Here is a 12580-nt window from a genome sequence, read left to right as displayed (position 1 = left end):
GCTACAATCACGACTGTCTCCTCCATCATCCCTTTGTCCGCTGGTAGAGAATGGAGCATGAACGAAGCTCTCCTTTCCAATCAATCGTATTGCTTAGATATACAGGTAGCACTTACGGATTATCTCACCCATAACTCTACCCCAGGCATTTCCCCCACCCTCCTCTGGGAGGCCCATAAACCGGTCATCAGAGGCACATGTATCTCTGTCGCCTCACACCTCAAGAAGATCAGACAGGAGAGATCCTGCCACCTAGAGGCTACCCTCCACCAACACTACCTTTGTTTCCAATCCAACCCCACGGTTTCCAATAGGTTGGCATTTGAGAGAACGAAATTAGAGTTGGACCTACTTCTGACCGAAGAGGCTGACAAGCAAATACGTAGATCTTCCCACACTGCCTATACCAAAGCCAACAAGCCCGATACTTTTCTGGCGATGCGCTTAAGGAATCCCGAGAAATCTTACAAACCCATTAGACTCCGAATAGCACAAAAAGGACCCACTAGTAATCCCGCCAAGATCCTCTCCGAGTTCAGCACTCAATTATCTAAACTATACGAAACCAAAACCCCCTTTTCTACTTCCCAAGCTGACGCTCTGCTCCATCCTTTACAACTTCCCCAGCTATCTTCTGTAAATCTTGACTCTATTGAAGCTCCCATTACCTTGACTGAAGTTCTTGCGGCCATCAAAACCCTCAAACCTCAAACGCCCCGGACCTGACGGCCTACCTGCATCCTATTACAAAAAATTCTCTGACACACTAGCCCCGCTCCTAACTAACTCCTTTAATTCCCTCCTTCAAGACCAATCCCTTGGCAGGGACACATTGACAGCCATTATTACTATGATCCCCAAACCCAACTCCGACCATTCAATTTGGTCCAATTTCAGACCCATTTCTCTGCTCAACGTAGACGTCAAGATCCTTGCTAAGGTCTTGGCACTACGCTTGAACCTGTTTATAGGTAGGCTGATTCATAAAGACCAAGTGGGGTTAATCCCCCAGAGGCAGGCCAGTGATAATATCCGTCGTGTGATTCTCCTCCAACATATAGCAAAATCTAGAAACATCCCTATGCATCTGCTCTCGCTCGATATACGTAAAGCATTCGACACGGTATCCTGGCAGTACCTTCACTATATTTTACAACGCTGGGGTTTTCGGCCCCCCATTTTCTACGTTGGATAGACGCTTTGTATGCTCAACCCCAAGCCTACGTTAGATATGCTGGCTCGCGCTCAGCACCCTTCCCTATACAAAGGGGGACAAGGCAGGGATGCCCCCTCTCCCCCATCCTATTCGCATTGGCGATAGAGCCCCTGGTGGCCCTGATTAGGGCACACCCCGATATACGCGGCCTCGAACTAGCCTCGACATCCCATAAGCTATGCTTATTTGCCGATTATGCCCTGCTCTTCATTACTGCCCCCCATACTACTTTACCCAATCTTTGTAAACTTTTAGATAGTTTTGCTACAATATCAGGCCTAGAAGTTAATCAAGCCAAATCCAGAGCCCTCAATGTGTCCCTGCCAACAGACGAGTTCATGCGGCTACAAAGTAACTTCCCTTTTTTATGGTCCTCGTCCTCTATTCCCTACCTGGGCATTCAACTGACAAGCGACCCGTCCTCCCTTTATCGATCAAATTACCTCCCTTTACTCAGGAAATTTGCAAGTATCTTGGCAACCGCTCTGTGTCTCGTGGCTGGGTAGAATTACAGCGATAAAAATGTCTCTTCTACCTAAATTACTCTATCTCTATAGGGTCCTTCCTATCACGGTACCCCCATATTTTCATCGTGTTATACAAAATAAAACTCTTAAGTATATTTGGGAACCAACCAGACCGAGAATCGCTAGATCTATACTCTTCCGCCACAGGACACAGGGCGGCCTTGGGGTGCCCAATTTCTCACATTACTATCGAGCAGCTCAGATAGCTCAACTAGCTCTTTACCATGCTAAATCAGAAGTTCCCCTGTGGGTTAGCCTTGAGGCTGCAGATGTCCACCCTATTGCCATTTATAACCTACTCTGGTTACCCCCTTCCAAGAGAGGTTCTCTTACAAACCCTGTTACAGTGCATTCTTTGAAAATCTGGGACGTAACCCGCAAATCTTCCTCACTCATATCAACGCACTCCCCATTACTATCTATTTTTGGTAACCCGCTCTTTCTCCTAGCTTTCTTGAAGCCAGGCCTTTTTGTAGCCTGGTCCGGAGCAGGCATAGATAAAGTCTCAGACCTCCTGAAGGGTGGTTTACCAAAAACCTTCCAGGACCTCCATGATCGATATCACCTCCCTCATACGGAATACTTCCGTTATCTCCAAATCCTACATTTCTTACAATCCCTGCCTAAGCCCAGTCCAACTCAGCACCACACATCATTTTACGAAAAAATATGTGATTCAGACCCACACGCCCCAGGCATTATATCACAACTATATGCCCACCTCACTCTCCCCCCCCCCCTTCCCTTCCAGCCTATGCAACGAGATGGTCGACTGATTTTTCTAGAGATCTAGACGCTGACACCTGGAGCGAGATTTGGACTAATACCAAAAACGCATCCCAAAAAATTGTTGCCTCTGAGGCTAATTTTAAAGTGCTAATGCGCTGGTACCTAGTTCCAGCTAGAATCGCCAAGTACGTTCCAGGATACTCAACGTTATGTTTTAGGGGCTGCACTGATATTGGCACTCACTTGCACATCTGGTGGACGTGCCCGATAGTCCGGCAGTTTTGGGAGGCGGTGTTCCAAATGGCATCTACTCCATTTAAATTCGCATTACAACCAGACCCTATCTTTGCTATACTTAACAAATCACCCGAATGCTGCACCCGTAATCAGCTAAAACTATTCCTCCAACTCACCACCGCAGCGAAACAAACCATAGCACACGCCTGGAAGACCACAACTTTACCCTTGCCCGCATTTAGGAATAGGGTAACACAGGCTATGATCCACTGCAGGATTGAGGCCAAGCTCCTTGACCGCCTCCCCAGACATAATAAAATCTGGCAACCATGGGTTGATCACTTTTTGCCTCTTGATGTTGACTTAGACACATTGGATTGCTGAAATAGCCTGTTCAACATTGTACGAAACATTGTTCTTCATAGACCTCCGTGCCCGGGCGGGCCGGCCAGCCTCCCCCCCTCCTGTCCACTCTCCTTCCCCCTCTCTACTACCCCCACTCCATCTTTCCTGCTTCTTTCTCTTCCTCCCCTTTCCTCTATATACCCCCCCTCACTGAAAATATTTCACTACGCAGTACCATGATCCCTACTCGGGATCAGCCCTACAATTCGGGAAGGCTCCGTTCCTCGTTTCTTAAGTATCTTCTTACCTATAACCTTCCTTACCATACATTTGTTGTGCATTTTTTTATAATACATTCTTCTGTGATCACTCTATTTTCCTGTTCGGGTTTTGACGCCCATTATGACTGTAAAGCATTTGTTACATTGTCACAAAACGATTTGTAATCCTGCACTTCAACAAGTAATTTGTACTGTGTAATTGCTGTATTGCATGTTAATAAAATATGTTACAAGAAAGAGAAGCATTTACAGGCAAAACCTTGTTTCTTCGGACACGAGGCCCAGGTACCATTCAATTCGAACAAAAAAGACACTTTGAATGGATCCGGCTGCATGGCTAGCCCCAGCAAGGATTGCCCCAGTGGAGCTCAGCAAAGCACATCTTTACTCGTGACCAACACCTTAGACACTGGCAAACAACTGAGGTACACCTAGTAGTGGGCGGGGTTATACAGGAAGTGCACTTTTTGTCTTAGGGCATGCCAGTGTCCATCACCTGAAGGTGGCCTATAACCCACATGGTAACTACTATGGCTCTGTGTCCCGTGATGTACGATAATAAAATAGGAATCTCCAATACTCTGCACCAGGTATTGTGTCTAATGTACAGTGGAAACCGTGCCTTACCACACCATAATACACTACACTCTAAACAGGACATCTTGATCCCTGTACTGCATACAAGCCACAAATTCTCTGTAATCTTCACTAATCACCCAATCGTCATCTCCACTGGGCTAGGCACCCAAATACTTCCAATTTATTCTCCACGGAAGACTTTTAACCTTTTATTTATTTATTTTATTATTTATTTAATGATGCACAAAGAATGACAACAGAAACTGAGTATCGATCAGCTTACACATCAGATAACAGCAGAACAAACAGAGTAGAAACAATTATCACAGAGAATTGGGGTCTGATGATGCAGAATTGGGGTCTGGTAGCCAAAGAGCCTAACAGGAGAGTCACTGAAAAAACTATTGCTTAACTAATAAACATTGACAAAATAGTTGCAATATAGAACCCCAATTAAGAAGTCTGAAAGAGCGGGGATGTTGCAATACTCAGTAACACAATTCAACAACAGGTAATAAGACGTGGTGGAGTGCATGAACATTTTTACTTTTTGCAAGGGGGTTTAAAAAGGGGTGCAGAGAGAACACAGGAACAGGAGAAAGAAGGAGACATGTTAAAGGAGAGGAGGGGAAAGTAAATAAATAAAAAATGGGGGTAAAGGATGGTGACCGTGGAGGTTGCGATTAGGGCTATAGTGATGGCAGCCACCCTGGTCGGTTGGTTGCTCAAAGTAGTTCAAAGATACTGAGGATATGCATCAGGGAAACAGAACTGATCCCAATAAAACCACCTTCTTACTTGGACTCTCTGGGGCTTTGGGAGCCACAAGCAGGCTACAGAATCAATTTGAAATATATTAGCTCATGATGGGGATGTGCTCAGACTGTACAAAGATCCCAGCAGTGAACAAAAGGCTTCTGCAAACTTGTGGAAACATGAAATACTTGTTGCACTGGTGAATAAAATAGACTGCAACTATTTTACATATGTGCGAGTACTAGTAGTAAAGTCATACTTCCCCCACTCCCCCCCAATTGCCAATTTTGCCCCATAATGTTCATCTTTGCCAACACTAAAAATTTTCATCTTGATTCAAGGTAAAAAAAAAAAATCTCGTTATCCAAAATATTGCAAAAAAAAAAATAATAAAAAAATAAAAATAAAAAACGCTACAACCACCCTGACATACAAATTAGCTTTTTAGCAGAAAATAATTTGCATCTGCTCACCTGCAACCTTCTGTATTTCCAGGTTCTTGTAGCTCTCACTGTTCACTACTACAGGGCCACGCATGAGAGGTGGGAAAAATAGAGAGATGATGGAGGCATCAAACTTGGTGATGGGGATGCTCGAGGGAAAAGCAGCTTGTTCCAGCACCTCGGTTTCCAGTGTGGACCAGAAATCCTCCATGCTAACCTCATTGGTGGTGAGAAACTCAGGCCAAGTAAACTGTTGACAAATGAAAACATTTCCTTCCTGTGGTGATCACCAAAATTAAGTGCATAGAGGAACTACAAAACTACACCCTCACATTATGTAGTCTTATGTTATACAGTAAGGCAGGACTAACACCTAAAGTGGCTGTAAACCCTTTCCTTCAAATGATACACAGAGAATAAACAAATCTCCCTACATACGTTTTACCTGTATATCCGCCGTCTTTCCCTTTCTACATTTTTTGGAAAGTGCAGATGGTGTTAGAAATCTTTGTTTCTGTTTCAGCAGTGGGTGTGGAGTCTTGGCATACACTCTGTGAGAGTTGATTGGAGGAAAGGCACACACCCCCGCTCCACATAGGCAGAGGAATGAAGGAACATGCAGAGCTCTACTGTGAATAGACAAACTCTCTGCTAATCTACCTCTAAGTTCCCTCTGACACAAATTTTCAGCTGCTGTTATATCGTTTGTCGTAGAACTTGTCAGACGTGACTCTGCTGATAACAGAGGAACGAAGCAGCAGAAAGGCACGGCATTTAGAGCTTTGGAGAGAGATAAATAAACACTATAGATATATGTGCTTAAGTCAAATTTCATAAATGGGGTTTACAACCCCCATACCATTCCAAACTTACAGCTGCAACCTCTATTTTAGGTAGTCTTTCATAAAATAATATTTACTTCACTAAGCCTTAAATTTTAGGAAGGCTGGTTTGCATACATTTCACGGTAAAGTTTCTCTGGCCTGAAAATATTTAGAGGTTATGTCTTTTTTGCATCAATAACACTTGAAAAGATCATGTAAATTGAATTCAGTACATAATAAAACTCCACTTGATGCCACTGCAATTTACCTCAATGTTCGTCAGTGTTAAGGTGTTTTCCACATTCCTTTGTGCGATCTCCACTTTTGGGGCTACTCCGCACACTCCACAGATCATATCATTATAGTCCCGGATTGTGAGACATTCAAATGCCCAGTATCCACAGCTCAGCAAATCCTGGACTGAAAGTAGCTCCTCTGGGCTCAGCATCTTCTCTGACAGAAGAAAGACACAGCAGAAGTTTAAGGACAATTATGAAAGCACAATAAGCAAGGACACAAAGTGGTTCTAAAAGCAGAAGGTTTTTTACCTTAATGCATTCTGGGTGCAGCTCCCCCATCCCCTTACTATACCTACCTGAGCCCCATCTCAATGTGGCGATGTGCATAAATGCAGTGGCTCTCCCATGTCTCTCTTTCCTCATTGGCTCACACAGCAGCAGGAGTCATTGTGTCCTGCTTCTGCCGCCAATCAGCCAGTGAGCCAATGAGGAGAGAGCGGGGGGTGAGGCCGAGCCAGGATCGTGGCTCAGGAGTAAGCCTTGCAACAGGGGAACTCATCAGGGGCGAGGAGACAGGACAGCTGATGGGGGACTAAAAAGAAGAGGATCAGAGCTGCTCTGTACAAACATGTTTGTCATTTTGTTTTAGTACAATCTTTAGAATGGGTTCACACTAGTGCGAATTGCATGTGGCTTTCCCCACATCCAACTGACATGATAGGAGACTGACTAGCTCTCTATGGAGCCGGTTCACACATCTCTGTGGCGGCTGCGGAGCGAATTGCACAGGGGACCTGTGCATCTTTGGCTCTGTTTCAGGTCTGAATTCAGGCAAAAATGTGGCCCCGATTCAGCTCTGAAATAGAGAACAGGGACGCACTGGACCCCTTCTGTAAGCTGCATCGGCATTAGATGTGAACCCAGCTTTAGAATCACTTTAAAAGGAATCAACAAGAGAAATATAGAGGCTACCATTTCTCACTCCCTATTGAAAATGCCTGCTGGCTAGATATACTGGAGGTTCCCTACAGTCATGGACACAATATAAGAATGTAGCTAGTGAAGTCATAGGTAAGTCAGAACTCATTATCTGCATATTTATTTCAGGTCTGTGAATGAGAACTGAAGCATTTACTGTAAGTCAGTACAGGTTTCCTGATACTATAAAAAAATAACATTGGAGTAAGTATGCCCATATTTACTTCAAGACAACTAAGCCTAGGTTCACATTAGAGCTGCTACATAATCATGTGTTTTTCAGTGCATTTTTGTCTTTGATGTGGTTTCATGCATTTTTTATTTTTTTTGTAGAAGGAGGAGTCTAGATTTTATACACAGCAAAAGAATATGTTCTTGGTGCTCGACCTGCTCTGAGGCAGCCCAGGAGAAAGTGAAAAAAGGTAAATGAGACATTGGGCAGCTGCTAAATATAAAGATGGCGAACCAGGTGTTTATTTAAAATATGCTGACCTTGGCAATTAAAATATATATGTTAAACAGTTGTACAAGGATTGACACATATTCCAATGTAAAATCACAAGAGACTGGGAGGTGTGTTCAGGATCTAAATAGTTAAATATAAACTGACTAGGCTAGGCTGCCTCCTCTCGTGGGTTTTAGCAGGGTAAAAAGAAAAGCAAATACAGCGCTTGATGAGAAATAGCATGTCACAGTATGCAAATGCCAGGATTCATTAAATGGCAGGGGAGTGGAGAATCCAGCACACAGAGGAAGTCATGAGGTCACATGACAAAAGCATCAGAAGGCGGAGCTTATGATGTCATCACGCCCTGAAGTCCGGTAGCGACCATTTTACATGTTTTTTTTCCCATGGAAGTTTATCCTTGAGGGGGCAACTTGATTTTATTCTAATTGACTTTTCATCTTGTGCACTGGAGTTTAGTGTACCTGCTTTGTGAGTAGTCCTTTGTTTTGTGATTTTATTAAGATATTGGGTGTTTAGGTACTACCTCATGAGAGTTCTTTTGTTCTTTCCCACTTACTATATGGGCTGAATCCTGAGCCTTAGGATGGATAGATGATCTTCAAGGAGCGGTTTTAAAGTATACAACTCAACCATTATTCAATGTCTGGGAAAGCGTGTTAAACCTTTCCTTAGTGTAAGTGATATTTGGGACATAAGAGGCTGTAGTGATAGGTGGTGAGCACTGCGATGGAGCACTTATCGTTTACATGTTAAAAGGATCACTTATGGATGATTTACATATCGAGGAATGAACATTATGAATCACTTTTGATTCCAGTTATTGTACAGACTTTACTGTATATATTGATGAACTTTTCACTTATGAATTTAGTTTTCTTGTATTTATTGCAGTGATACACATTGTTGTGCTGCACTTTTTTGGTATCATACACAGAGAAGACTGCTGCAGGCGCAGGGAGTCATGCATAGAAGCCAATCTGAGAATCACAGGAACCACTGCTGAAATCCTTTGGTAGACCTGCTGAAAGAACTGTCAAAAGCCCTGCGGATTGTAGAAACAGGTTTTGGGGACAGGTCACGCCTCCTTCATCAGTTTCTGATGAAGGACTTTCAGAGGCTTTCAGCTTCTAAGAGTGACTCTCGGTAGCTGTAGTAGTCCTTTCTGTATGCTGGATCCTCTGCTTCCCTACCCCTTCATGAATTCCTGCTTTGTATTCTGAGACATGTTATTTCTCATTGATTGCTTGTGAGTGTATTTTTAGCTTTTGTTTTTACCCTGCTTATAAATACATACTACACTATATGGCTTTTGGGCACCCCTCTTTCCTTTCCCGTTTTTTGATATTATACACAAAACTTACAAAAATGCACTAAAAATCATTTACATGAATTTTAACTGAGCTTTTCATGTGCTCCCATTAAGGTTTTCCATGGGGCAGTAAAACAGTGGCCTTCAGTGTTACCTTCTGAATGCCCATTTTTTTTCCCCAACCATAAGGGGATTTTATATTAAAATACCATGCCGGAACTGTGACGGCAAATGTTTGACTTGTTGTTGCTGCCCTACTTACTTGTTCCGGTCGCATTTGGTAGCAGCAATGCCTGCCAATAGAGACACGCTGCAATATTTATTGCCCCTTCCATCTGCCACTGCACAATTTAGGTGGGCGGGCAAAAATAGGATTTTTGTACTCACCGTAAAATCCTTTTCTCTGTAATTCACCGACCGACACAGCTCCTCTCTGTAACTAAATGGGTTGTATAGCCTGCCATTAGGAGAACTAGGCAAAATTGTTACACAACACACAGAACTTTTAATCCCGCTCCAGGGGGGCGGACCCTGTGCTATCAACCCTCCTCCCTGCTCCCAGCAGCTTCAGTACATCAACAAGCAGTATAACATAGAAAAAAGAAGGGGTGGGTGCTGTGTCGGTCGGTGAATTACAGAGAAAAGGATTTTACGGCGAGTACAAAAATCCTATTTTCTTATATTCACCGACCGACACAGCTCCTCTCTGTAACTAAATGGGATGTCCCCAAGCAATGCCAAACGAGGGGTGGGAAAAAACAGCATAAAAACTTCATCCACCATGGCAAGTGGGAACTAGTGAAACTAAACCCACAACAAAAAAAAACTGCAGTGTGTGGAAATACTCCACAATATAACCGGAGATCCTCAACAGGAGTGATCCCCAAGACCGCAACCTTGCAGAAGTAATGCAACCGTGCATTAACAAAACAGTACTGCATTTTTATCGAAAAACCAGGAAAAAAAACTCAATTGCAACTACACGGCCGCCTGCAAAACTTTGCGGCCAAAACAGGCATCAGCCGATGCACTGACGTCTACCTTGCAAAACTTGGTAAACGTATGGACAGACAACCAGTTTGCCGCCTTACACACCTGAGCGACAGGCGCTTGGTGTCGGAAGGTCCAAGACGTTCCGATTGCTCCTGTAGAGTGGGCCGTGACTGGAAATGGGGGCACATGCCCCTTCAAGGCGTAGGCTTGTACTACAATCTGTCTGATCCCCCTGGAAATGGTGGCCGACGAGACCGCCATGCCTTTCTTAGGACCAGCCACCGAAACAAACAGTGAGTCTGACTTCCGAAAGGGGGCTGTGGCAGACAAGTAGACCTTTAGAGCCCTAACCACATCGAGAGCGTGAAGGGCCACCTCCTTGGGGTGCTTCGGTTTAGGACACAACGATGGAAATACAATGTCTTCATTGATATGAAAAACTGAAACCACCTTTGGTAGAAAGGACGGTTGCGGACACACCACCACCTTATCCCTGTGGATGACCAGATAAGGCGACTTGCATGACAAGGCAGCCAATTCCGAAACCCTCCTGGCCGAGGTAATGGCCACTAGAAAGACCACTTTCTGTGAAAGGGTCAACAAGGGAATCTCCCTGATATTCTCAAACAGCAGCTTCTGAAGCACTGACATCACCAGGTTGATATCCCACGGCGGTAAAGGACGACGCACCGGAGGGACTACATGTCGCACCCCCTGAACAAAGGTACTCACTAATGAGTGAGACGCCAGGGGTCGCTGGAAAAAGACAGCCAGAGCTGAAATTTGCCCCTTGATGGTGCTCAACGCCAACTGCTGGTCTACACCTAGCTGAAGAAACAGCAGGATCCTGGAGATAGAGAAAGAGCGTGGATGCCACCCTTTCTCCTCACACATGGAGATATAGGCCTTCCAAGTAAAATGGTATATGTTCCTAGAAGAAAAAGATTGCTGCGCCCTCAACATAGATGGAATCCCAGAGTCCGACAGACCCCGATTCCTCAACACCTGGCTTTCAACAGCCATGCAAGCCAGCGATGGTAAAGCAGGGTGAAAGATTGGACCTTGAGATAGGAGGTCCTCTCGCAACGGCAGTCGCCAGGGAGCATCTGCCACCAGACGCACCAGGTCTGCGTACCAGGGCCACTGAGGCCAATCTGGGGAAACCAGGATTACTGGGATCCCTTCGGCTTCCACTCTGCGCAGCAGGTGTGGCAACAGTTTCAGTGGAGGAAAGGCGTAGATCAGCTGGTAATGATCCCACGGAGCCACCAGCACGTCTGACACGTCTGCCCATGGATCCCTGGTCCCGGACACGAATCTTGGTACCTTCCGATTGAGACGGGAGGCCAATAAATCCACATCTGGTGTGCCCCACCACAGGCACAGCAGTCTGAATATCTCCGGATGCAATGCCCATTCTCCTGGGTCCAGCATCTGTCGACTCAGATAGTCCGCCTGCCAATTTTCCACCCCTGAGATGTAAATGGCCAACAGGGCCGGTACATGTCGCTCTGCCCACTGAAGTATGTGAGCGACCTGCCGAGCAGCGGCTGAGCTCCTTGTTCCCCCTTGGTGATTTATGTATGCCACAGCCGTGGCGTTGTCTGACTGTATCCTGATCGGACGCCCTTGAAGACTCATCGACCATGTGTGGAGGTACAGCCTGATCGCTCTCAATTCGAGCAGATTGATCGGCAACTTGGATTCTTCCGTCGACCAGAGGCCCTGAGCCGACAGAATCCCCATCAATCCACCCCAGCCGGACAGACTGGCGTCCGTAGTGATCACCCTCCATGTCAGAGGAAGGAACGATTTTCAGGACTGAATCACCGGGGACCTCAACCACCAGATCAGGGAGTCCCTGACTGGTTGACTCACCTGGATCCGCCGATCCAGGGACAATGGAGATTTGTCCCATTTTGTCAAAATCTCCTTCTGCAGGACTCTGGTGTGGAACTGGGCATAAGGTACCGCCTCGAAGGAGGTTCCCATGAGCCCCAGCACTCGCATGCATAAGCGGAGCGACGACCACTTGCGGCTCATCAGTAGATTGACCGCCGATCTGAGTGTCTGAGGGGAGAAAAACCCTTGCTTCCCTGGAGTCCAATAGTAACCCCAGGTACTCCAGATGCTAGGTTGGTACAACCACCGACTTCTTTAGGTTCAACAGCCACCCAAATTCTTGTAGGGTCTGCAAGGTGATCGCCACATCCTCCTCTAATTCTGATGCGGAAGATGCTCTCAGGAGGAGATCGTCTAGATAACCCAGGATCGCGATCCCGTGTTGCCTCAGCAACGCTAATACTGGAGCCAGTACTTTGGTAAAGACTCAGGGGGGGGGCTGATGCCAGGCCAAAAGGAAGATCCACAAACTGGTAGTGGGCTTCCCCGACTGCCAAACGCAGAAATTTTTGATGCTGAAGGCAAATGGGTATGTGCAGGTAAGCATCCTGAATGTCCGAGGATGCCAGGAAGTCCCCTTGATGGAGTGCAGCGACTACTGAGTGAACTGATTCCATTCTGAACCTCTGCACTTTTACAAAGTGATTGAGGGCCTTCAAGTCCAAGATTGGATGTACCCCTTCCTTCTTGGGAACCACAGATTTGAATAGAACCCTTGGAAGCGTTCCGATTCTGGAACCAGTACAATCACCT

General features: G+C 45.6%; 1 protein-coding gene across 2 annotated transcripts in view; it reads right to left on the bottom strand.

Moving 5' to 3' along the window:
• The window catches only part of HMGXB3 (HMG-box containing 3), a 93286-nt gene that overhangs the window by 17731 nt on the left and 62975 nt on the right, over nucleotides 1-12580 (bottom strand). For both annotated transcript variants that reach the window (XM_077474328.1, XM_077474329.1), the window contains 2 exons: nucleotides 6206-6390; nucleotides 5144-5363 (listed from right to left, as the gene is read on the bottom strand). In XM_077474328.1, the coding sequence (XP_077330454.1) occupies nucleotides 5144-5363; nucleotides 6206-6390 (405 nt within the window). The remainder of the gene's footprint in view (nucleotides 1-5143; nucleotides 5364-6205; nucleotides 6391-12580) is intronic.

This window comes from Lithobates pipiens, unplaced genomic scaffold (genome assembly GCF_037356315.1).
Source record: "Lithobates pipiens isolate NorthernLeopardFrog02 unplaced genomic scaffold, aLitPip1_a1.2 Scaffold_8, whole genome shotgun sequence".
Classification (NCBI taxonomy): domain Eukaryota; kingdom Metazoa; phylum Chordata; class Amphibia; order Anura; family Ranidae; genus Lithobates; species Lithobates pipiens.
The sequence above is the reverse complement of the archived record's forward strand: the minus strand, read 5'-3'. Positions and strand labels throughout refer to the sequence as shown.